General features: G+C 43.1%; 1 protein-coding gene across 1 annotated transcript; it reads left to right on the plus strand.

The window, feature by feature from the left end:
- The first annotated feature begins 47 nt into the window (after positions 1–47).
- On the plus strand, positions 48–23,544 carry RHOA (ras homolog family member A). The gene is made up of 5 exons (XM_015641092.1): positions 48–162; positions 17,106–17,263; positions 19,968–20,088; positions 21,313–21,443; positions 22,279–23,544. The coding sequence occupies exons 2-5, from the start codon at positions 17,108–17,110 to the stop codon at positions 22,450–22,452; spliced, it is 582 nt and encodes a 193-aa protein (XP_015496578.1). The 5' UTR covers positions 48–162; positions 17,106–17,107; the 3' UTR covers positions 22,453–23,544.
- The last annotated feature ends 1,044 nt before the right edge of the window (positions 23,545–24,588 follow it).

Raw genomic sequence — 24,588 nt, forward strand, 5'->3', positions numbered from 1 at the left:
GGGTGGGCAGGCGCGCGCGGCTGGGCGGGGCGGCTCGGGAGCGCGCCGCGCGCGGGGCCGGGAGCGCGCACGGCCCGCCCCGCCCGTTTCCGCCGCCGCCGCCGCTCGCGCTCGGGCCTGTGGAGCAGGAGGCGGCGGGAGCCGGACCAGCGCAGGCCGCAGGTACCGGGGGGCTCTCTGCCGACCGGGTGGTGCGGGAGGGCGGATCACCGGCTTCTCTACTCCCTTTCCCCCTTCCCGCCGCCGTCGCCGGGTGGGGCCCGCCCGCCCCCGCCGGGAGTCCGCGGCCTGCGGGCGGGGGCGGCTGGGCCTCTCGCCGCCACCGCCGCGCACAAAAGGGGAGGGCTGGCGGGGGCGGCCCCTCCGCTAGTTCCCGGGGCCGGTAACGGGGCCTTTTCCGGGCCGCGGGAGCGGGGGAGGGGAGGAAGGGGCGCGGCCCCGGGGCTCCCCCGCGGGAGCCGCCCGCGCCCCGCCCGGGACCCGGTACCGCCGCTCTACCGTGGGCGGTGCGGAGGGAGGCGGAGGCGGCGCTGCCCCCCCGGCCCCGCGGGGTGACACGGGCGGCACCGGGGCTGCCCCGGTGAGTGGCAGCTTGTTGTGTGACGTCACCAACGCCGGGGCCGCGCCCCGCCCGCCCCGGGGGTCGCACCTGGGGGTCGTCCCGGGGCCCCCGCAGCACACGCGGCCGTGCTGGGGCGCCTGCGGAGGGGTTGCTGGGGATTTGTGCGGCGTTGAACTTTTATCCTGGGGAAGAAGCGGCCTTTGGAGCGAAACTGGAAAGTTTGGGCGGTGTTTTTTTGGTGAGGCGGCTGCAGCAGGCCGGGAAAACGCGGGGGGTGGTTTGACACGGCCGGAGTCCTGTGCCCCGACAGCCTCATCTGGGCTGAGATGTGCCCGGTGTTCAGCTACACCCTGCATAAACTTTTTCTGCCAGGAAACCCATTCCTTCGAGGGCGAGAGGAACTCCGAGACTGTTTGGGTTTTAAAAATAAGACCCAAAAACTTTTCCCAGAGGTCTGAAGAGTTAGTTATTACAGATTCTCAGAATGAAGTATTGTTCCCAGTCAAATGATACTACAGCTACTTTGATATGCCTTTAAGAGGTGTCTGGAACGGGGGTTTGTTTGTTTTTAGTTGCTGCCTCATATCCAGCTTTTGTTTTTCTCCTGGTACAGTTCACCTGTTTGTTGCAGGGAACCCTTCTTGAGCAGTGGTTCTCACCCACCCTTTCTCTGTGTGTGATACAGTATTTGGAGAAAATTTAACCGTAAGACCTCCCTAGGTAATGTTAAGATTGTTGTTGCTTTTTTTCCCCCCAGAGCTTAGCCTAAGTGTCAATTCTGCCATCTGTGTGACTTTGAAATGGTGAACTTCCTCCAGAAGCAGACTTCTGTTAATCTTCTTTTTAACTCAGAAATCTCAAAAGTTAATTTTATGTGCCCTAAAGGTTGTTTGTGACTTAAAGTATTAGGTTCTCTGATAGCTTTATTTGGGGATCCAATATGGAAATATGAAGTCTTTCCCTCCCTGGAAAGATTGTTTGTGAAAATATTTGCTTGCTGTTGAAGGCTCTTCTGATACATGTGTGCTTTCCTCCTGCCCTGTTCTGGTTGTATCCAGGTCTCGAGCCACACAGCACTGGCATTTCTCGTTCAAATATACAGAGTCTAATTCTGGCACTGATTTGGACCAAGGCTGTATGTTTAAAAAAAGAAAAACATTAGCCTTATTTCACTTTAATTAGTTCACTGGAATGTTTAACAGTATATTCAGTGTAAATGTTTGACATAAATTCGTTTGAATGGGTGATTTGTATCATTTAACACTAGAATACACGTGTTTTTTTAAAATAATTTTTCAAGACATAAATGCACCTTCACACAAGGGGCAAAATAAATTCAGTCACAGCAGAGCTCAGCTGAGCAGCTCTCATGTTATCCCTCCTAGTTCACCAAGCTCACGCTCTGGCCGAGTGCCACAGCAGCCGAGCGCCAGAGGCGGGGAGTTCTCTGAGCCAGGAATTGACAGTAAAAACATCCTAAATGATCTTAACCGCCACCAGGATGTAGGACTGGTGATGGCTTTTCAGATAAGCAAATTCCAAATGAAAGCATTTTGGAGGGGTCTTGGAAGTATCATCATCTTTCCTTATTTTTCTGATAGTAATTCTTGGTTTTTCTGGTTTTTGCACTTAATCTTTTTCTCTTAATGTATTTAAGTTGCCTAGAACCCTGTGGGCTCTTCTTCACACTGTGTCTGTGGTCTGTGCTAGACATTTCTGACCTTGGCTACCTTTTCATTAGCCTAGTGTACCTTCTCAGTTTCTCTAACATTTTATTCCCTGCTGCTGTGGTATCATCAGGTTCTTTCCAAGTCTCCATCTTTTACCTTTAATACTAAATCTTATCTCTCTCATGTTCTGCTCTGTTGCCTTATGATGTGTCTTTAAATGCAGTTTGAACTAACATGGAGGAGAAGTGTATTTGGGTGAGTTTGAGGAAGTTAGCGTGTTGATAAAGTGCAGCAAGTGTGCCCTTGAAATCTTAAATTAATCCATGATGAGCTTGTCCTAGTAAAACACATAACAGGGGTGAAACTCTGTAATACAGAACAGTGCAATGCAAAATAAATGTGCCAAATGACAGCTGACCTTCATTCCATTCCCAGGGTACAGCTATGCACCTGCACACACCTGAATGCATGATGAAAATGCTCAGCTCCTTGCCTTTTGGTATAATTCCTCTCCTGCTATAAATAGTGGGTAGCTAAATAGAAAGAGGTAGCTGCTTATTACCTTTCTGTAGATCTTAAAAATAAGCAGTAATATCCCAAAATACTGTCTGTGGTACACTGGTTAAGTTACTGCTACTTTTACACTACTGTGTCTGGGTCTGGGTGCCTTCTGGTCTTGGTGGGATCTCTGTTACCACTCATTCTGAACTGTGGATAAAGTACCAAAAGCTAATTGGAGTTGGTAGAGTGACACTGCCCTGTCCATCCTCTCATCTGTCCTTTTCCTGTCACCATATTTTCCCATCCGGGAAGGACATTTGAGACTATAAAAGTTGAATTAAAATATCTATAGATCACCTTTTAATTAAGATATTTGCCATCCACACAACTAAACAGCCAGTCCTTCCTAAGTGAATCATCTAATTAAACTAATCAGAAGAAGGTTTACTGTCTTTCTCTGACCACTTTTCATGACCAAGGTCCCTTGTAAAACGAACAGATGGAGAGTCACAAGTATACCCAGTAAAATTGGGCAGTGCACCAAATATGAGGTTTTGCTTTCCTCAGGCTCTGACAGTTGTGGGTTTTCTGCTTGCTTTTTTATTGTTGTTTTTTAATCAGAAACAGAGCTCAATTCAGTCTCTTTGCTCAGTTAATTAGCAGTGCTTTGCAGCCATAAATAGTTCTGTCTCACCTGGCCTGAACTGTCACTCATTTGGAGCAGGTCACTAGTGTGGATGTGTACAAAGGGATTCTTTCTCCTCATCTTCACAGTTTTAGAAAAGATTGTCTTTGCATGTGTCAGTGGCTTGAAAGAAGTAGCAGCTGTCCAAGTACCAGTTATCTCTGTTTGCATTCTTTGCTAGCATTTCATTTTTCTTATATTTTATACCTGGAGGCTCTTTATTCTTCACCTCCTGTCTGCTCTGTTGAAATTGCATGAAGTGAGAAGTCTGTCTCACACTGGGATCTTGACTGGGTGCTGACCAAGTGAATTGGCTCATTTTTGAACCTCAGTCCAACAGCTGTTTGGAAAGGCTGGGTTCCATGTAAACCACAGCAAGCTAGGCTTCTGCACTTGAAATTGAAAATGTTGTTGGGAGGATTTTAAATTACACTGTGGAATGTTGACAGATGAGAATGAGCATGCAGTTTGGGATAAAGAAAGTATTCGAAAAAAGAATACAGCCTTCAGAAAATTTAAGTAATGAAGTTGACCAGAAAAGTAAATAAGAATGTGAACTCCAGCAAGTCAAATGAAAAATACAAGGACCTGCCAGAGAGACTCTGAGAAATGTCATACTAATAGCAAAAAAATAAATAAAAAATGTCCAAGGTCATCAGAAACAAGAAAGGTGCGGGATTCTGGAGGGCAAATAGATGGAGAAGTGAAAGAAATATTTGATGATGAAGCCATGAGTAGAAAGATGACTTATTTGCATTCCTGTTCCTGTGGAGGAGTCCAGGAGTCCGAAGAGGTTCCCTGTGCCAGATATTCTCTTTATGGAGAGCAGGACTCATTGGAAGGTACATCTCTGCTTGAATTGTCAGCAAAGTAATTTATAGAGCAAAGTGATAAATACAGTTACAAGATGCCAAGACCAGATGGTGCTTGCCCAAGGGTTCCAAAGGAAACACAGACTTGAAATGACTGAATTACTAATTACACTGTGTAACTTCTCAATACCTTGAAGCTACATAAATAGGGGTTATGTGGTAGCAGTTCTTAAAGATAGTTCAGCAGGATATCACAGTTCAGTGCCTTTTTAAAAAGTAAAAGACAAAAAAATTAACCAGGTGGACCAACAATTTAGAGTAGCAGAAAGCCAGTGTGGCTTTTCCAAAGGAAATAGTGCAGCTCATATCTATTGGAGGTTTTGAACGACTTGAGAAGCACAAAGAAGAGAAATTTGGGACAAGAGAAGAAGAGGGATCTGTATTACATCTCTGCTGTTTAGCATATTTATAAATGATCTGGTGAGAAAGGCATTGAGGAACAGGGGAAGAAAAGACCAGAGCTGATTAGGAAGAATTGCAGCTTGTCCTTCTAACACTGAATTACAGGCAGCAGAATGCCAAATGAAATTTGTTCCAGATAAATACAAAGCAAGGGGGTAGTCTTAATTTGTTTATGCACTGATGGGGTGAAAGTTAATTATTGCCAATTAGAAGGAAGTGCTTACTATAATTCTGTTAAAATGGAAGTTTAGTGTTCAACAGTGATCATATGAGTTTGTATGAGGGGCTTTGGGAAAGGAATAAAAAGAGGAAAACAGAGAGAGAGATAGATAGCATCATGGTTCTTAGTCCTCAACACACTGATTACAGTGGGTTGGCACAAAGAAAGATGTGCTTTGAGATACATTGCAACTGGAAAAGCAAAGATGAGGCTGAAAAGAGTGATCAGAGATAAGGAATGGATTCCATACAAGGGATGCTTAAAAAGAGTTGAGCTGCTCAGGTTGGCAAAGACATGACCAAGCACAGTCTGGTCTAGATCAAAACTGATGGTGCCTGTCCCTCAGTCTGCACTGAGACTGCAGAATGCAGCACCACAGAGTGTTTTGAATGACAACCATTTACATGGCTTCAGAACCAAACAGGTGGAATCACTGGAGAAAACACTGCCTAATGGGTTGTTGGGCATAAAGAGTTAAAAAAAAAAAAAAAAATCACCCCCAAACTGTCAACTGAGAAAATACACTTGTGTATGTGGTATCAGTGCATTTGCTTCTTCTTTTACTCTGTCTGAGGTACCTGCATGTGCCAGGCAGTGTTTGGCTTGCTGGGTGTTTGATCTGAGCCAGTGCAGTTTCAACAGATGTCTTGTGGTGGGAGAAGAGGAGGAAGGAACACAGGTTAGCCTCAGTTGTGGGTACAAGAAGATGGTTGCCTGGAAAAGTTTGTGATAGTTTTTCTTGTTGGTATGTGCTTTACTGCCAGTGCCACCACACCCAAGCAGAAGCCTGCCTTGCTCAGTGTGAGGTGCCCCACATCCCATCTGACATGCAGGAGGTGTCTGGGAAGAGGACACGGAGAAAAAACTGGCCCAAATGCAAAGCATCTTGCAGATTACACACGCATGGAAATCCACAGATCTACTATAATTACCTCAATATTAAGCCCTAATCTCATTTTGTGCAGAGTAATCTTGGGACTCGGTATTGCATAAGAGAAGTGCTCTCGTAAGTCGTTGTGCCTACAGATAGCGGTGATATAGTCAGTGGGGGCAAATGAGCAAGAATGTTCCGTGGGGAGGCAAGGACAGCAACGGCAGCCATGGATCCTGAAGACAGAATCCTGCTTTCTGCCCCCAAAATCCAGACTTTGCCTTCAGCCTTGGAGAGGGACTTGTCATGGTAGAGGAAGACAAGGGAGAAACGCTTAAATTAGTCTTCTTCCCTGGGTTCTGAAGTGGTGTTAATTTACTAATTATGTAGCAGTAGGGAGGTGAGCAGTATAGGGGTGAACTTTGCAGATAGTTGATCAGGAGCACCCTGCTAAGTTTGGTGTTAACAAAACAGGATGCACACTGACAATGTTAAGACAGAGTTTTGCTTGCACATATTGCTGGTTTAGTTTTTTTTTAAATTTGACTTAAGTATGCTTAAAAAAGATCTTTCAGGAACCTTCCTTTGCAGTATTTTTTTCCTACCAAGTGTTGAAAGTGAATTAAATAACCTGGCTTGGAAAGGAAATGAAAGCATCTGTTTTGTTCACGCTTAAAAAACAGTGCAAGAAAGCCCTACAGATGAAATAAGAGAAAAGTAGTAACTGAATGTAGAAAATAGAAAACAGAAGCTCAAAATTGTGGAAAGTAACTGGGAGGAAAAAGGAGCTCAAATAACTATGAAATTATGGATCTAAAAAGTTGAAATGTGGTGAGGCCTTGCCATATGTCCTGCTGGGAAGCCTGCCTTTGCTTTCAAGCTGGCTGGTCCTGTGTGCTCTTGTCCTTGTTTCAGGCCCCAGCCTTGCTCACCGCTCCTTAGGGTCTGAGAGACGCATCCAGTTGTTTTCTTCTGTCGTTGCATCTCTTCCAAACTGTCCTTCTTCCAGTTCTGCTGAAGTTGTTCCTCATATGGTCACTGTTGTGTAGTTTAATCATCCGTGCCCTGCTCTGAGTCATTTCCAGTTCATTTATAGCCTTTTGACATGGAATGGGAGGATCACAGCTGCACACATCAGAAGATGCAGTCATGCGATGGATTCTGACATCATTTAATGGTTTCTGGTTTGTTCCTTTTATCCTAGTTCATAATACTGGAATCTTTAAAATTGTGGCACTTTAGAGTATTGAGCTTGTCTTTTAAAGGCATTAACTATATTAGCTTTGAATACTGTCCTTGAGTGGCAGTGATCAGCTCCCAGTCCATCATTTCATATAGGAAGTTGAATCTGGTTTTTACATTGCGTATCACTTCACATTTCTCTCTTTCAAACTTTATTGCCAAGGCATAGAGCCTGTTGAAGTTTTGAAATCCATCACAGTTAGCTCTTGCCTTTATTACCTCTACATCTTGACATCATCAAGAAATTTTGTTATATAGCCATTTCTCTTCACTTTTTCAGGCCATTTATGAATGTTGAGCTCTGCAGGTTCCATGGGTGTTTTTCTGAGCGCTGAGTATTTCCTTCTGCCTGCTTTCCTATCTCTTGGCAGTTATTTATCTATACACAGAGAACTTCCGTGTAATCAGGTATTCTGATTATCTCATTAAGTTAAAAAAAAAAAAAAAAAAAAGGTTAAATGATATTGCACATCTAATCTGACCAGATTTGGTAATTGACACCTCTGTTTTGATATGTATCTTAGCTCTAAATATCTCTGGCCTGAAAATGGAGGGAGTTTATGTAATTTTTTTCCAGAAAGCTCTCTACATACTGTAGCAGTTTGAATTTGAAAGAATGCTAATATGCAGTAATAATAAAGAGAAGCATGACAATCTTAATGATTATAATCCCATCAGACTAAGACATCAATCCCAGGTACAATAATGGAATAAGTATCAAAGTGTTCAGGAAAGAATTAAGGCAATGTCACTCAGCCAGGACTGGGGGAAATAGAAACAAGAAATGTTAATTGTTTTAGTTTGGTTTTTAAGTGCAAGTGTTCATCTTAGCTTTCAGTTAGAACTCGACAGTAATTGCATGTCATTTTCAGTGAGAAACTAAGCCAGAACAAAATCAATATGGTTCATATTAAATTTAGTAGAAAGAGGGCAGCTGTGAAAGGCAAATGGAGGTTCAAGTGAGTCTGTGTGTAGTGAGAACATGAAGGAGTTGGACTCTTGGGCTGTGCTTTTTAGTGGTCACCATGAAGAGAAATGCAGAAATTTATGGGAAATTTGCAGAGGCTGAAGTAATGAGCAAGTGACAAGGAAAAGCTCATCATAATGCAGAAATTGTAATTGACTGCTGGAGTGAGGAGCATGGTGTGGGATTCTTGCTGTTTTAAAGTCAAGATGGTCTGCACTTGAATTAATGCACGGGGTGAAATGTACTGGGGAATGACCAAGCAGTGGCTTGTTTGCACTTGAAACGCATCTCTCAGGGTGTGGTTCTCTGATACTGTGTGAATGGGTTTAAGGCTCCTGCTCCTGGAGCTGTGCTGCAGCAGCCCTGGGGCATTTGGAGCTGTGGTGGACAATGTGGGATGGGAAGGTACAAGGTGCTCTGCTCTTGGGCTCTCAAGGGCCCTGCTGCCTGAAGCACTCCACCGTGACACCTCTAGCACTTTACTACTCCTTTGCCAGGAATAGACAGTCGCTACTGTCAAATGTGTAAAGGTAATTTAGAAGAAAAAACAACCAGCTATGTGTTAGGGGTGCTTCAGTCTGGAAAGGCTGTTATGTGAGCAGCAGGAAGAGGGTGAGCAGAGGCAAATTATTCACTCCCTTTCCATTTCGGAATTAGGAGGCAGTAAAAGAAGCTAATAGGGACAATCTTGAATTTGGAGGAAGTGGCTTAATACAATGTGTAATTAAGTTGTGGGAACTCCCTCCGCAGGATGTTTTGTGTGCTGGAAGTTTACATGGGTTCAAAGGGAGTCTGGACAAGCTCACGGAGGAGAAATCTGTTTGAGGTTACCAAACTCATGGGAACCACATCTGACCCAAGAAGCTCCTGAGCTGAAGGCTGGCAAGCGTGCAGGGAGAAGCTCCTTGTTCATTTTTCCTCTTCTCCTTTAGTGCAAGAATCCAGTCCTGAGCTTATCCAAAATGCCAGGCACTGAGGTGGAGAGACCTAACTCCTAAGTCAATGTCCCTGTTTCCAGATAACAGTAACAGATGGTCTGTGAGTCTCTAGGTGTAAGTTTAGGTGCAGGAACAAGTTTGTCCAGTGGTCAGTGTCCATGTTGGAGCTGCTTGTGGGACACAGTGCTGAGTGTAGAGGGTTGCACAGGTCATGATTTGGGTGTTTTAACAAAAGACAGTTTGTGTTTTCCTGGGAGTACTTGGCAGGGCTGAGGCATCATTCCTGTAAAGCACAGGCAGGTGCTTTAGGGAAGGAGAACAAAGCCAAATGTTTTGCTCTTTGCTGCGGTGCTTAAAAGTCAAGCAAATTTATTAGAATCCAAAACAATTTTCTTTTCTGAGACGAAGATGAATTGTGTGTTGTCACACAGGATTTTTCCTGAAGAGGAAGGCAAGGGCAAAGGCTGTAATTTGATAGGATGAATCCTACTTTTGAGACTTCACATGATAGCTCGGATTAGACGTACTGTGTCCGCATGACACTCAACACGGATCTAGTGCTGACAGCTGATTCAGGTTTCCTCCAAAACATTGCACTGGCAGGCTTTATACTGCTTGAGGAATCTCCTGCCCCACCACAGCCATTGCAGAGGCAGCATGAACAACACTGTGTCCTTAAGATGCACTGTATGCCCGTGCCTGTTAAACACCTATTGTGTACTTTTGGATAACTCTTAATGACTGTATAAAATTAATCAGTCATTAAGGGTTCACTGGAGCTGGCTACCTAATGCAGTTAAGCTGACCCTGTTCCCAGTTCTGGTGATGTAGTACAAAGAGGCTTGAGCTGGTTATTTGTGGAGTTAGCTGAGACTTGGGGAGGTTGATTACCCGGGGGTAACACAGCTACACTGCTCCTGATTTAAAGCTGGCTCTGGAAGTTTTAAAAATTTTTTGCATGGCACTTTTTCCAAATTAGTAAAATAACCAGCCTAGAGCCTGGTTGACACAGGCTGAATTAACTTTTATCAGAAAGCTGAGCACTGCCTTGTCCAAAGACATTCCCAAAGGACCTGTGTTCAGTGCTTAATCCCATTGGATACTGTGCCGACCTTCTGTGTCAGTTTTTCAATTGTACTTCAGTTTTACGACAGAAAAATTCCATTTCTCTGTGGATTAAATTTAGTGTGCAACATCAGTAGCTTGCTCTATGCTTTGCCACCTTTAAAACTTTTTTCAAGTGATAGATTTCATATGTAACCCTCCCAAAAAGCCCCAGCAGATAGCTTTTTCTCGCCAACTGCTCCCACATAGTGCTGTAGTTAGAAATAGGTCTATTTTGCAGTACTGTCAAACTGCTTTATGTACTGGCTGCAGTAAGGAATATAAATATAGCTATTTCTCAAAGGCCTTGTTAGCAACACTTTAAATAATGTGGCTTTTTGGTTTATGAGTCTAAGTGTCCACAGACAAAGTTGCACAGAATTAAGAAAATCTCAGTCATTGCAATGAAATGTGTTGACTGTCCCCTTGATAGAGATAACTGCATTCACATTTTTAGTGTTTTGATTCTGGTGGCTTGGAATTGAACTGAGTTTCCATCCCAGTAATGCTTGATTTCAGGTTGGTTTTATGGTGTCAAAAGAGCAGATCACTCTGACCTCACTGTGTCTGGCTTTACTGCCAGTGTGGCTGTACAGATTAGTTCAGACAATAAATAAGTGGTCACTTGTTCCATGTTTTGGGGTATATACGTCTTCCAGGATCTTTTAGGAACCCTGTAGCAGAAACATGGGTTGTATCTGACTCCTTTATGTGATTGAGTCATGTTTTTCCATAATTTTTTTTTTTTACTTTTATTTCAGTTCCAGGGCTGTTGGCTTCCCAGTTTGCAGCTTCTCTAAGAGGTGGATTGGGGTCACAGTTTCTTTTACTTCACAATTATTGCTAAGTAAGACCTGGGCCATCCTGTGTTTGTTATGTGGGGAAAAATGGCATGATAGCACACATAGTCTTACATATGCTGAAGGAGGCTGATTTACGGTAGCAGGATTAGAATTTCAGCAGCAAACTGCAGTATTTTTGATACATGTTTATATCTGCTTTCACTAATGAGAAGTGAGCAGCAAAACAGGATTACAGAATGTATAGTTGCTGACATTTTCCATTGGGACTTCAGAGGAGGAGAAGGTTGAGATGCTTGTCTCCTGCCAGGAGATGTGGGAATCCTGGATTCTGTTCTAGAGAATAGTTACATCCTTCTGCCATTCAACTCCAGGCCTGTTTGCCTGACCCCTTCACTGGTCATAGTCTTTGGGCCACTTCACCCTCTCAGATGCTCTGTGTTCAATCTATTTCTTCACTGGCTGTACACAGCTGCCCTGAAATCAGACCTGTTTGCTTCTGGGTTGATCATCTTTGGACTCCAAACTGCTTTGCTAGTTCTCATTGTTGATGCCTGACCTTGCTGAATAGCCAGAAGAAAACTGAGAAAAGCATACTCATCCCTCCCCTCTTGATCCCTGGAGTCTTTGGGAAACTCTTCCTCCACCTCAGACGTCAACAGAAGTGAGTATATTTTAAGAGTAAATGCAGGTTCTGAGGCAGAGGCAGTTGAGGGGCTAGGACAGAGTCAGTTCTACCCTGTGGTAGGTAGAGGGCAGGGCCTCACTGGTCAGGGTGGGGGACAGTTAAGCACGGTTTCTTCTTCTGGTTCCTCAGCCCTACTCTTGTTCCTCCTGTTGCCCTGGGCAGGGCTGACTGAATGAAGGGAAATAAAGTAAGTGAGAAGAGTACCAGGCTGTAATTCACTCAGCAGCAAACTGCTTCAGTGCTGTGTAGAGGAGTCTGCAGCAAGGCAGTCTTTCTAAGATTTCAAAACCTTTACCTTCCAACATTTTGGTTTTAAGGACTTCAGCAAGATTAGGTGGGAAAGAATTTAAAGGATGTTCTCCCCCCATCCCCTGCAGCATCCTTACTGCATGCTGAACTGCTTCTGAACTGTTTCTTCTGCGTTCTTGTTAACATGCAATAATCCAGAATTTATTTATTTTTACAAAATTTTGCATTATGCGAAGGATCTGTCTGTATAGCATAGCAGGCAACATAGTTACTAGTAGTTAACTGGTAATTGAAATTAAATGTAGTTGTGATATCTATGTGATGGTAAAGAGCTGTTTCTACCATCAGTTACTTTCTCCAGGATGAGATCCAGATTGAGACAGACAAACCTGGCATGTTTGTTGCCAACCTATCCAACTTCAGAATGTCAACAGTGTGTCCACAATCCTCACTCATGCTGTGTGGCCTTGGGACCTGCAGGAGAGGAGGCACTGGAAAAGCTGTTCCTTGGAAAAATAAATAGCATGCTGAAGAGGCAAATTCCCTTGCAGTAAAGAGTAATACTTGGGGGGAGTATGTTTAAAACATGGGAAAAAAATATTTTCCCCATTTCTAATTCTTCTGGAGTACTTGGTGGATTCCCTTAACAAGCAGGGCTTTATGCTGCAGGAGTCTTGGAGCGTCACTGCACTTAGAAACAGCAGCCTCCTGTAACAAGGATATCAGTGTGGCAACTCGGCAAACAGGAGCTCCTTGTGTTGTAACCTCCTGTGATGTTAGTGGGATTGAGTAAATGATGTCTAAAGCTCTTGTAATACCTGTGAAAGACACTGGCTGAGGCTGGGGAAATGTCATAATTGAATCTCTCCCATCCAGATGAGTCACTTGAGTCATGTTGTGAGAGTTTCCACTTTGAATCTAGCAGACTAGCTGGTTTTGAGAATCCTATAAATGCAAAGGTGGGAGGAGTGGTTCATTTAAGAGTAGGAAAAATTGCAGATCTCTTGCCTTGCTGCAGAAGACAGCACAAATTCTCCTAGAAGATCACTGCAGCCATTCTGCTATACTAATTGGAATAAAATATTTCTTACTCCACGTTCTGTGTGCATCATCAGTGATGCAGTTCCCGCAGCTTTCTGGGTTTAGTTAGCTCTCCCAGCTCTATGTGTTGTGTAAAAGAATGACTGTGTAGTACTTGTGTTCAGTTACAGTGAGGTAGTAGTAGCTTGGGTTTGGTCTGTTTGTTATACCTTCTCAGGTAGTTCATAGAGGTTTTTTAGCTCTAAATGTAAGCATGTGCTCACAGGTGAAAAGCTGTGCTGAAGCAAATAGTAATTTGTGTGTTATGAAACTTTTTAGGCCATCAAAGTGCTTTGATTCCCACATACTGCTGGTACAAATTTGTTGTATTTCCATGTTTCAGAACCACTTGATGAAGAAAACCAGAGCATGTCAGAATGCAGCAGAAAGACCCGACTGCTGTGAATGCTGTTAGTGTTGTCCTTGGGACACGCACCACTAAGATGCAGCTCCATTCTAACAATCCATTTTCTCTCTATTGTGCTACCAAGATGTTATTTTTCTGAGTCTTTGCCAGACTTGACAATCCCTTACAGCTGCCCACTGGAGAGGAATGTATTTATTTTAGCTAAAAATAACTAGCTGAAAGATGCCGATCTGTACACTGAATCCTCTAAATTAGGAAATTCAAGGAACTTGTAAATTAAGAAGTGTTCAAGGTTGGATGAAGCTTTGAGCAACCTGGTCTAGTGAAAGGTGTCCCTGCCCATGGCTGGGGGTTGGAATTATATAATCTTGAAGGTCCATTCCAACCCAAACCATTCTGTGGTTCATTGATCATGATAAATAGAAGGAAGTGGTTGTGATGTTTGGTGACTTCCTTCTGAGATGGATGGAGGTGTCTGTCTAATCATCAGAGCTGACATCATGAGGTGTTTATATCTACCCAGCATTTATAATCTGGACTGCTTCTGAAAATTGGAGATTATAAGTGGTGATCTTTGTCTCCTGGATTGAATTTTATACAACATGCTTGTTCTAGAAGGAATTGTTTTGTGGTAATACTGGAAGGTGAAACTGAATTTAAAAGTACAAGGATGCCATGGGCCACCAAAAAATGATAATGTAGTTGAGGCTTTTTGTGTCAGTCCAGAAGGACCCTCTAGAAGCTGATGATAAGGGAGTTTTAATTCCCTAGATTTTGAATGTACTAAATGGAGGGGACTGTTGGGCAGGTTTGATATGTCCTGGTGGTGGTCTTGCACAGAACTCAGAACTTGTGAGCTTGAGAGCCTCATGGGGTAGGTCCTGAGCAGTGGGAAGGAAGTGGTTGAGCACACACTGCTGAAAGGCATCTTGGGTCCAAATGATGTCAACACATCTCAGGAAGCATTAAGGCAGAGAGTTTCATGATAGGCTCTTCTCAGGAAAAAGATACTGAGGGGATAAGATAAAGCTCCTGAAATAATTCTGATATATATATATATATATATATATATATATATATATCCATAAATTTTTCAAGCTTTTTTTTGGGAAGGATTTGTAGAAAGATCTACATTAAATAATGGCTTTGGGGTTTTTTTTTACACAACTGTAATTTCCTTATACACCTTAGGCTTAGCTCTGTAGAAAGCATAAAATTCAACTGGCAAGGGACACTTAAAAATAATCTGAGTGATGGAAGCATTTAGAGAAAGATAAAGTTGATCTGATAATCCACTGAAAAATACAGTTATCCATAGGTGATGCCGAAAGGTCACCTACCCTGGGTGATATTGCAGGCAACTCAAGGCACCACAGGCAAGTCCCTGGCACCAGCACAGAAGGGAGAAGGAGGGAGGATAGCAAGGAAGGACAGGTTATCCCATTCCGTCAGCCGCCCACTGTGTCTCCAGGGCAGTTTCATCAATGGCCTAGATAATTATCTGGGAATCACTACTATTAAACTTGCATCTGACAGACTATGATTAAACTGGAGGACAGAGCTAGAACCTGAAGGTAGAATAAATCATTCACTGTAAGGATAAATAAAAGTCTGGCAGTGGCTATTCAGCTGTGTGAAGAGAGAACTACTCACTGTATAGACATCTGAATGAAAAAAAGTCTGTGAGCTATTAGGAAGTGTATCAATATTGTTGTCTTCTGGGGAGGGGAAGAAGAAAGAAAAAGACACATAATTCCAGATTGGTGTTTAAGCAGCAGGGTATCCCTGAAGGTCAATGAAATTAATCCTTCAGCTCTGGGCACTCTTCATAGAGCCATAGGTGAAATACTGGATTCAGCTTTTGGGCTCTACACTTTGGTAAATTAGTGCCAATTGGACTCTGCCCAGAAGGGAGCAATGGGAAAGTCTAGGAAATATGATTTACAGAGAAGGCTTGAATAAACTGGCATTGTTTTGTCTGAAGAGAAGACTAAATGAAGGCATGTATTCTCAGCTGCACGGGGAAAGGGAATAATCCATTTCCTTATGGCCATGAAAAACATCATAAACAGTAATGGGCTTATATCAAAGAAGGGCGAGGGTAATTTTCTCATTGTAAATATTTTGGAACACACGAGTAGGTGACTTCAGAGGTTTTGTAGGACTTGAAGGGTGGATTAACCAAAACTGACATTAAATAGAAATTACAAGTAATTGATCTTGAGTTGGTACAGAAGACAGATAATTTCCAGTTCTGTAAAATTCAAATACTACCTTTGCTGGGAAATACTCAAAACCATCTAAACTGATGGAAAGAAAACTTTTGTAAGGCTTGGATCATTTAAAGCCTTCCACAGATGTAAAAATAACCCCAAGTCCCTAAGGTAAATAACTTTAACTTGTGTACATATATATTTGCAAGGTGAAAGAAACTCACTTTAGACATGGATTTGGATCACTTGAGCAGTGGTGTCTGACAAGACTGTCCTTGATCCTTGCTGCTTGGTGGGTCGAAATGGTACCTGGAGCATTCTCTGTACCTGGAGCAGAAGTACAGAATCTCTGTAATATCCACTGCTTCTTCACCACCTAACAGTACCAAAGTTTGCTTTCAGATGGTAATTTTACCTTTTTACTTAATTTTATGAGGCAAGAGAAGAGCTAAAAAGGATAAAACACTTTTGCTGTGTCCTTTAAATCTCTTCTGTGCTTCTTTGAGGCCTTCTCCGCTTGCCAGCAGCCCTGGTCATCCTCACAGAACTGTGTTCTGAGTTTGTCATGGCAAAAGTTAACTCACAGGGTGCTTCCTCTGTGGTATTTTGATCATGCAGTTGTAGGTATTGTGATGGTGTTGCTGTTTGCTCCATTTCCAGGAAGCTTCATGGGATGACTAAGCAGCTTCCCCTGGAGTGCTTTTATGTTATGGAGAAGAAAGTCATTATGGTTCTGTCCTCATTGCACTCCTGTGTATCCAGGTCACTCCCTAAAATCTGTGGCTTGTCCCTGCATTGGTAACAAATAAACACCAGGAGAAAAGAGAGAGCAGGCACATATATAGTGCTGGTTTTGTTTGCTTTGCCAGGTCCAAAACAACTATCTCCTTTGGCCCCACCCTTACTCTAGGCTTTCCTTAAACCTTTTCAAACTTCTGTACTGTCTTCTTGAGGCCAGAGTTGCTTATGAGCAGTTCATGATTTGTATGGTCCTGATGCAGATCAGTTCATTGCACAGCAGAGATCTGTGTGGAGCACCACGGGGGTCTCCACTTCTAAGTGTCCCCTTCACTTACCACAAGCTGACAGCAGGGTTTGTTAACCTGGGAGCAGCGATGCCCAGGAAAGCGGCTTGAGGAGTGAGATGTGTCCTGCCAAAATCCTTTGCAGAGTGGTGGTTGTAATCTGAGGAACTGGTTACCTTGAGATCCTTCTATTGCTGCTCTGAGGTGGCAGCAGGTGTTCCTCAGTCCAACTGACTTGACATCCAGTGTGATAAGAAAATGTTATTGCCCTTAAATTGAAGCGTCTTGTATATGATTACCTTGAATACACTTCTGAGAGGGTGCCCTGGGACAGTGCTGCTCACTCACTCGTTACCTCTGGGTGCTGCTATCTCAGCCTTTAGAAAAGATCAATAAATGCTGAACCAGGCCTATCTCCTCTCCTTTCTATTATTCTTGCACCTAGTGAGCTCACCAGCTGGGGAAGTATTTTTTCTTAAAAGGATGGGAATCTGAACTTACCCAAGTGCAGATATGTCTGTCTCTCTAATGGAAATGTATAATAAATTTAAAAAATCTTATTAATTGAAGACTTGGGGTTTATTAATTATTAGTTTCTCGGTTAAAAGCTGTAGTGGTTGAATTAACAAGTCATCATTTTGTTTTTCAGCTATGGCAGCCATTCGAAAAAAGCTGGTTATAGTGGGAGATGGTGCCTGTGGAAAGACCTGTCTGCTGATTGTATTTAGCAAAGACCAGTTCCCTGAAGTGTATGTTCCCACCGTCTTTGAAAATTACGTAGCAGATATTGAAGTGGATGGAAAGCAGGTATGTGAACACTTCTCTAAGAGCCAGAATGAACTGGTGTTTGTTCAGAATAGCATGGACATCTCTACACTTCCTTAATATGTGGTTAGCACAAATGTTTAGTGCTTAAATTGTAAATATATTTTAAATATTAAGTATATTCCTGAGGGGGAAAAAATATTGGTCTTGCTAGAACATGCTCACATCCAGTGTCTGTTTAACAAGGTGCTTCTAACTGTACACAAGCTGAGGTTCTAAAAGCCATGCATTTTAAGTAGAATGTTGCAGCAGGTGGGAGGGGATGGAGCAGTGTAAAGATGCTGAGGGTATTGGGGCTACTGGCAGAGTCCCTGTTTTGGTAGGGACCTGGTATTGTAATTAACAAAAACTAATTCCTGGAGAGTTTATTTTTCATACCCTCTCCTGAAAACATGCAGCATCCTTCTGAGAACAGATGACAAGTTGATATGGGGGGTTGATTTTTGTAGTGTACATCAGCATCATCTGCCCTGCTTGTCTGAAAGAACACAAATCTTAGCACCCAAGTGTAGCAACAGCTCAGTGAGCTTCATCTTTAGTTTGTACTTCAGGAAACTAATTATTAAAAGATTTCATTTTAGTTCTAAATATTTTGAAAGTCAGTTTTTAATCAGTGGGCCCTCTTGAGTCCTTCTGTTTATCATACAAGCAGACATGCCAGACACCTGCTCCAAGGGGCAGCTGTAGATGCTGATCCCTGGGTAGGTTGCCTTCTGCACTTCTGTCAGCAGGGTGCTGGGTGATGTGCAAAATTGTCACTTTCCAGGATACTCCAGATGCACACAAAGCAGGAACTTTGCACCTTTAAAGCTCAGCCATTCACAAACCCTCTCAGGCAGTCACAGCCTGTGTCTGTTTGGGTACTGTAACCACACAGAGCTGGCTGTGCCCTGGAACTGCAGGTCAGGCATGTGGCAGGGATGGTGCTGATGGTGCTGAGCTTCCCTGTTTTGTCCCTGTGTGACACTCCCTTGCTCTGGGCTCATGTAGAGCCAGAACATTTTTCAATCCATTCTAGTTCAGATGCAGTGACTGATGGACTGAAATTGCTCACTTTTTGATCCTGACTGCAGAAAAAGGGCTTTTTGAGCTAGTTTTGGACTTTATGTTAAATTTGATTTCCTAGTGTTGCAGGGATGTGTTATTTATGGATTTAGTCATGATAGTTCATGCAATTTGAGTCTAAAAACCTTTCCTCTCCCATAATGTGAATCAGTAAAAGAAAATTTACTTTCAGACTAATATTAGGACATGTTTTTTCCCCAAGTGACAGGTTCTGCAGTTTCTATATTGTATCTTAGGCTCTAAGGACTGTTGTTTGAAATGTGTATGATATCCATTTCTCTCTTATAGCACCAGGATAACTTCCTCATTCCTTTCTGCCTGAATCTCTGCATCTCTGAATGAGTGAACAGGGAGTCATGCCCTATCAGCTATATGCAGCCAGTAACTAAAGAAAAATAGCAGGAGCAGCTTGAGCAGTATCAGCTGATTTTATTTTTGTAACTGAGGACATATTTTACCTCTTGGTCTTCAGAAAGTTTGATTACAAAAGTTTGTAGGAGAGCAGTGCTCAAGCCTATTCTGTTTGACAGCCACTTACCTCTGTCTTCATAGAAAAGCATTAGCAGGAATGTCCAGAAGTCATATGAAGACAAAGAGATGATAGTAGGAGATGTGGTTTTTTAGGAGCTGATTCCAGTGTCATGTGAGGGAACTGTCAACAGGCATCTCTTTAAAAATATGAATGTTTGCCACAGAATTCACATTTGCAGCTTCAGAGGTGACTCTCTCAGAATATTTCTGACTGAAACACGGAAGATTATTTTTGTATATGTGTGCAACTTAAGGCTTTGTCTCTTCACAATTTAAACAGACAGTTGCACTGCACATGCAGACTCACATTTGGGTTCCAGTTCTGCCTATCTGTCTTTATCTGAGCTGCTGTGGACTTTTTTCCTGGAATTTTGGAATGCAAGAGTTTAAAGAAGACACCCACTCCATTGTGAAGGCAGACTCATCAGAGAATTTTAAGCAAGAATATATATACCTAAAGAGCTTAATGATAGTTTTTAAAGTCCTTTGCTTTAAATGTTGGCTATTCCTTCTAGAGTTTTAAACAATCCTATTGGGGTGTTCTCCCCTAGATCCAGCAAAAGAATATAGAAACACTGAGAACATTAAGTACTTTACTTCTTAGTAACAAGAAGCTTTACACATGGATCAGTTTTGTTAAATCTGTGCACAAGAAGTACAATCTTGACATTTCTTAGTCACTACAGGTTCCAGCTGTAAACCCACTGAAAATGTGCTGCATAATCCTAAAAAGCATATACTTAGTCTGCTTTCAAAGTGGTATTTCTGGGATGCTTGTCAGAGAGTTTCCCAGCCCTTTGGAGCTGATTCTCTTGGATTCTTCTGTCTTGCTTTTCTGCTGGTAGCTTTTATGTCCTTTTAGACAATTGACAGTGGTTACAGATATAAAGAAAAGAGTCGTAAGCAGCAATAAGTTGATTTTTGGAGTTACAGAATGTAAAATTCCTAGTAATTCTCCTGCCAAAGGAGAACTGGTAGTCTCCTTTTGAGTGGTATTGACTGAAATATTTTATTCACTCCTGTTGAGTTCCAGGCTTCTGAATCAGAATTTTCCTGGTGATCTGACTAACCCCTTATCCTAATTTTGCAGGTTGAGTTGGCTTTGTGGGATACAGCAGGACAGGAAGACTACGATCGACTTAGACCGCTTTCCTATCCAGATACTGATGTTATACTTATGTGTTTTTCAATTGATAGTCCTGATAGTTTAGGTAAGTAGATCTCTAACTGAATCAGATCCACTTCTCTATATCAATGTATTCTCCTTAGAAATTGCACTGTAGAATATATTTTCCCTTGGTAGCTTTCCTAGTTTCAGAATGGTGCTGGTTTGAGTGTGTAGTTTTCAGACATTAGGGAATTCTCCAGCAATGCTGAGCATCAGAAACATTCTGTCCAGATTGTAAAAATTCTCTCCCCTCTCCTTCCTTCCTGCTCACCAGTATCTGGGTGCCAGGGTCCCTGGGAACAGTGAACTGCCAGGCAGTTTTTCAGGTGTGCAGCATCTAGAAGCCAGCACACCTGAGCATTCCAGGTGCAGCTGCAGAATTGGTATTTTGGCTGTAGTGCAAAAGCTGGCTTCAAAATCCTTGTCTAAGTTGTTTCTTCAAGCAAGAAAATACCCCATAATACCTAATAGTGAATGTCTCTTCAAAAGCTGAATGGAATTTCATTAAGATAAAAGGTGGTTATGCAGCCTGCAGGTACATCCACTGATGAATCTCAAATGTCTAAGAGCTTATGAAAGCACAGCCAGATGTTTTAGGCTGTTCAGCACTTCCTGCTATATAGAATTTGTCAAGGTTTTGCTTTCAAAAGCCTCCAAGTCCTCCTTTCACTAAAAAATAAAGTCATGTAGGGATGTGAGGAGGAGGTTGCTTGTATATGAGAACAAATTCCTTTGCTGCATGTAGGGAGAAATGGCAGATTGGAAATTACTTTCCCCCAACCTTTGTTTCTGTGTCTCTGTAATTAGTGTGTTGTACAGTTCTGTTACAGTAAGGGGAGGGGTGAAAGGGGTTGTTTTGTGTTGCTTTAGGAAAAGAAGTGAGGCTTCCAGTGGGCTTCAGTGTTGTCCCCATCTCTAGCTTCTGGAGATAATTAAAATGTTTCTCTTGAAGCAAAATATTCCTTAACTTTCCAGTCCAGAATTGTGCATGCTGTTCTTCAAAATCCCTTTTGCTAACCCTTGTCAGGTAGCTGCTGAGACAAGCCAAAATGTTACATGTCCTTCAGCCTTCAAATTACCACAGACAGGCTTGTCTTTTTTGGTAGCACCAGAACAGGCCTATTTGCTTCCTCATGGAGGGTAGACAGAAGGGCATCAGTGTGGATTTTCAAGCTATAACGACTCAGGCAGAGTGTAAAAGCTTTAAAATAAAACTCTCCCCAGAAGTGGGGGTTTGTACAATCATGCCTCTATTTATTTTTACCAGAAAACATCCCAGAGAAGTGGACCCCGGAGGTGAAGCATTTCTGCCCCAACGTGCCTATCATCCTGGTAGGAAACAAGAAGGACCTGAGGAATGACGAGCACACAAGACGAGAGCTGGCCAAAATGAAGCAGGCAGGTTCCTTTCCGAGTCTTACAAGAAATGGCAGAAGTGTGTGCTGGTTGTAGCAGAGCATTGAGCAGGCACCCACAGCTGGCTGCTGGTTTTTGTGGGCTGTGTGATCAACACCTACCGTGACACCCGGGAATCTATTGCCTTTAACTGAGTGGGGATTCTCATATTTGGAGATGTAGTTCTAGAAAAAGGCATCCTCAGCCGTGAAAATTGGTGTATTAGGTTACTAACAGCCAGCTTCTCTCAGTGCTGGAGAGGTGGATCCCTGAGGTAGAATAGAATTGATTAGGAGTCATCAGCATAGTGGTGCATGCACTCTGAAGCTGTTTTCGTTTGGTGTGTTCAGTATGTGACAGCAAACACTGATTGGTGGGTGTTCTGAGGTAATAACCACAGGTGCTCTTGCTCATTCTTGAGCATCAATCATTTTCTGATTGAGCCTGAAACCCACAGCTTGAGTATGGGACTGCAGATGCTCTGCTCTGTCCCGGAATTCTTGAACCTGTAGCATAATGTTTGGGAGTTTCATACAAAGACTGAGGCATTAATCTGGTGATTTGTTCATAGGCTTTTTTTGCAATGGTAGCAAGGAATTGCATAAATGTTTCATCAGAAATAGGCAATCACTTGCTCAAGTTTCAAAAAGTCTTGCAGCTTTCAAGCTCAGAGATATGAGAAAAGTGATCATGTCCTCTGGCATTAGATTTTTAACTAACCAGTTCATTACGTCTACTTAATCCAGAAATTCCTTTGCATTTTTTGGGAAGCTGGGTGGGAAGGGGAAGAGCAGTGTGGGCTTGGGCTGTTCTCACCTGCTGCTTTTTGCTGTTCCAGGAGCCTGTCAAACCCGAGGAAGGCCGGGATATGGCAAACCGCATTGGTGCATTCGGGTACATGGAGTGTTCGGCAAAGACCAAAGACGGTGTGAGGGAGGTGTTTGAAATGGCCACTAGAGCTGCTTTGCAAGCCCGGCGTGGCAAGAAAAAGTCCGGGTGCCTTCTCTTATAAAGCGTGGCCAGAGGAAGATGGCCAAAGCAGCACCCTGCACTTGAGTAATTTTGAAGTGCTGTTTATTAATCTTAGTGTATGATTACTGGCCTTTTTCATTATCTATAATTTACTTAAGAGATTTAAAAATCGAGTCATCTTGCTACCAGTATTTAGAAGCCAACCATGATTTTTATAACAATCTGCATCAAATTCATCTGTGCACCCAAGGTTAACCTCAACATTCCTCTAACAAACCTTTTCTGCACTCACAGGATATGCCAGGCGCTAATTGAAGACAATTCTCTATCTTCTTTCTTCTCTCTAGAAAGAGAAAAAGCTGTCAACACAGAGGATTGGTCTGTAACTACTTTATAACTAACGTCCTATTCTAATTGAGTACAACCGTTACATGGCTGTATGGAATCGAGAGTAGCTTCAGTGCTATCACATTTAGGAAGATCTGATTTTCATGGCTTGGTGTAAAACATTAGTTTGAAAATGTGATCACTCTGAAATGACCAAGTCCCATTCAGCTAAAGAAAAGTGAGGGTTCTGTGGTTTCATGTTAGTTACCTTTTAGTTACTGTGTAATTAGTGCCAGTTTAAATGTATGTTACCAAAAATAAATCTATTTACCCCAGCTTAGATGTAGTATTTTTTGTATAATTGGATTTCCTAATACTGTTACTTGTAACCTCTGCGTTAAGGTGTTCTGGGTTTTTTAAGAAACTGTATTTGAAAATAAAGTCCGGTGGAAAGCAGCTGATCCTCTTCCCCTGTTCATTTGTAAGAGTCTGACCCATTTAAATGATTTGAGTGGTCTGCACACCCAGAAGGAGTTTTTTCCATAATGTGCTGTAGGGATGAGAAAAGACAGCCTGCTCACACTCAAAGCTTCTGAACTGTTCAGTTGCCTTAAATTCATTGCTGGACCCAGTTTCAAAACTTTAAAAAACAAAAAAGAAACTTTTTGTGTAAGTTTGGTTACCATGTAGTGATCAGACTCCTAACCTGTGAACTTCTTGCTGTTCTGCAGCCAACTAAACTCTTTCTGTATTCTCATTTTTCCAAGAACTAATAGAATAAAGGCAGTTTTCTAAGCTCCCTGTATCCTGGTGTCTGTATTCCTCACTCTGGGTTTTTGTCCCAGCATCTCACAGCCTGAATTAGAAATACCATTTTTGATAAAGCTGAGAGAGAATTTGCTGAGCAGTTGCAAGTGCTTTAATACTCATTTTTATTTCCCAGCAAGGGATGCCCATCTGCTGCTCTTGGTGGTTTCCAAATGCTGCAGCAGAGCTGAGTTGCAGTATCTCACCTGGCCCCTGCAGTGAGCAGTGAAACTTCCCAGGAGCTTGTGGTACTCAGCGAGATGGGAGTGCATCAGTTGACTTGGATTTGTCAGTCCTGAGCATCGGACTAGAGGAGCAGGAGGAGGCTGTGTAGGAGGAAGGGAGGAGCAGATGCAGCGTTGCTGAGGGAGCATGTGATGGTTTGCAACAGCCAGGCTGCGCTGGAGCAGCAGCACAGTTTGCACGTGGCAGGGTGTGTGCCATGGCATTGCATGAGGGATGCCTTCAAGCCCTGCAGCACAGGCTGGGCTCGAGGTGTGGGCGCTGTGCTGCACTCATGCCGGGGAGTGGATTGTGCTGCTCCTGGGGAGGGAAGGCCAGGGAACAGCAGTGGGCATCTCCATGTTCACACTGGTATTTACAGCAGCTGCCTCTGAGCTGAGAGCCTCCTCGCTGGGCTGGGTTGGAGGGAGTCCAGCTGCTGATGACAATCCATGTCTGAGCACCTGGCTGCATCCCATAATAGCATACAAAACACTTGTGTCACTTTTTTTTCTTTTTTTGGACAGTTTCTGATTGCTTTTCCTGCAGCAAAGGAGACACAGACCCAGCTGTAGGAGTGCCCTGTACCTCTGGTCCTTGTCCTTCCTCTTCAGCCACAGACATCCAGAGTGAATTGTCTGACAAGCCCGATGGTGTCACCCACCCCACCCTTCCCTCCTTCCTCTCCTGGGTGTTTGTCCTCCCCCTGCAGGGTGACTGGGTTGAACAGAGCAGGAAGTTCTCAACTTCAGCTGTAGGGCTGCCAGAGAGGTTTTAATTTTCTGGCCTGTTGATGAGTTGCTCATTTGCAGTTCCCTTT

This window comes from Parus major, chromosome 12 (genome assembly GCF_001522545.3).
Source record: "Parus major isolate Abel chromosome 12, Parus_major1.1, whole genome shotgun sequence".
Lineage (NCBI taxonomy): Eukaryota > Metazoa > Chordata > Aves > Passeriformes > Paridae > Parus > Parus major.

Coding starts and splice junctions, on each gene's coding strand:
- RHOA (XM_015641092.1), top strand. CDS start 17,108: ATGGCAGCCATTCGAAAAAAGCTGGTTATAGTGGGAGATGGTGCCTGT. Junction 17,264..19,967: donor TTGAAGTGGATGGAAAGCAG/GTATGTGAACAC, acceptor CTAATTTTGCAG/GTTGAGTTGGCTTTGTGGGA. Junction 20,089..21,312: donor TGATAGTCCTGATAGTTTAG/GTAAGTAGATCT, acceptor TATTTTTACCAG/AAAACATCCCAGAGAAGTGG.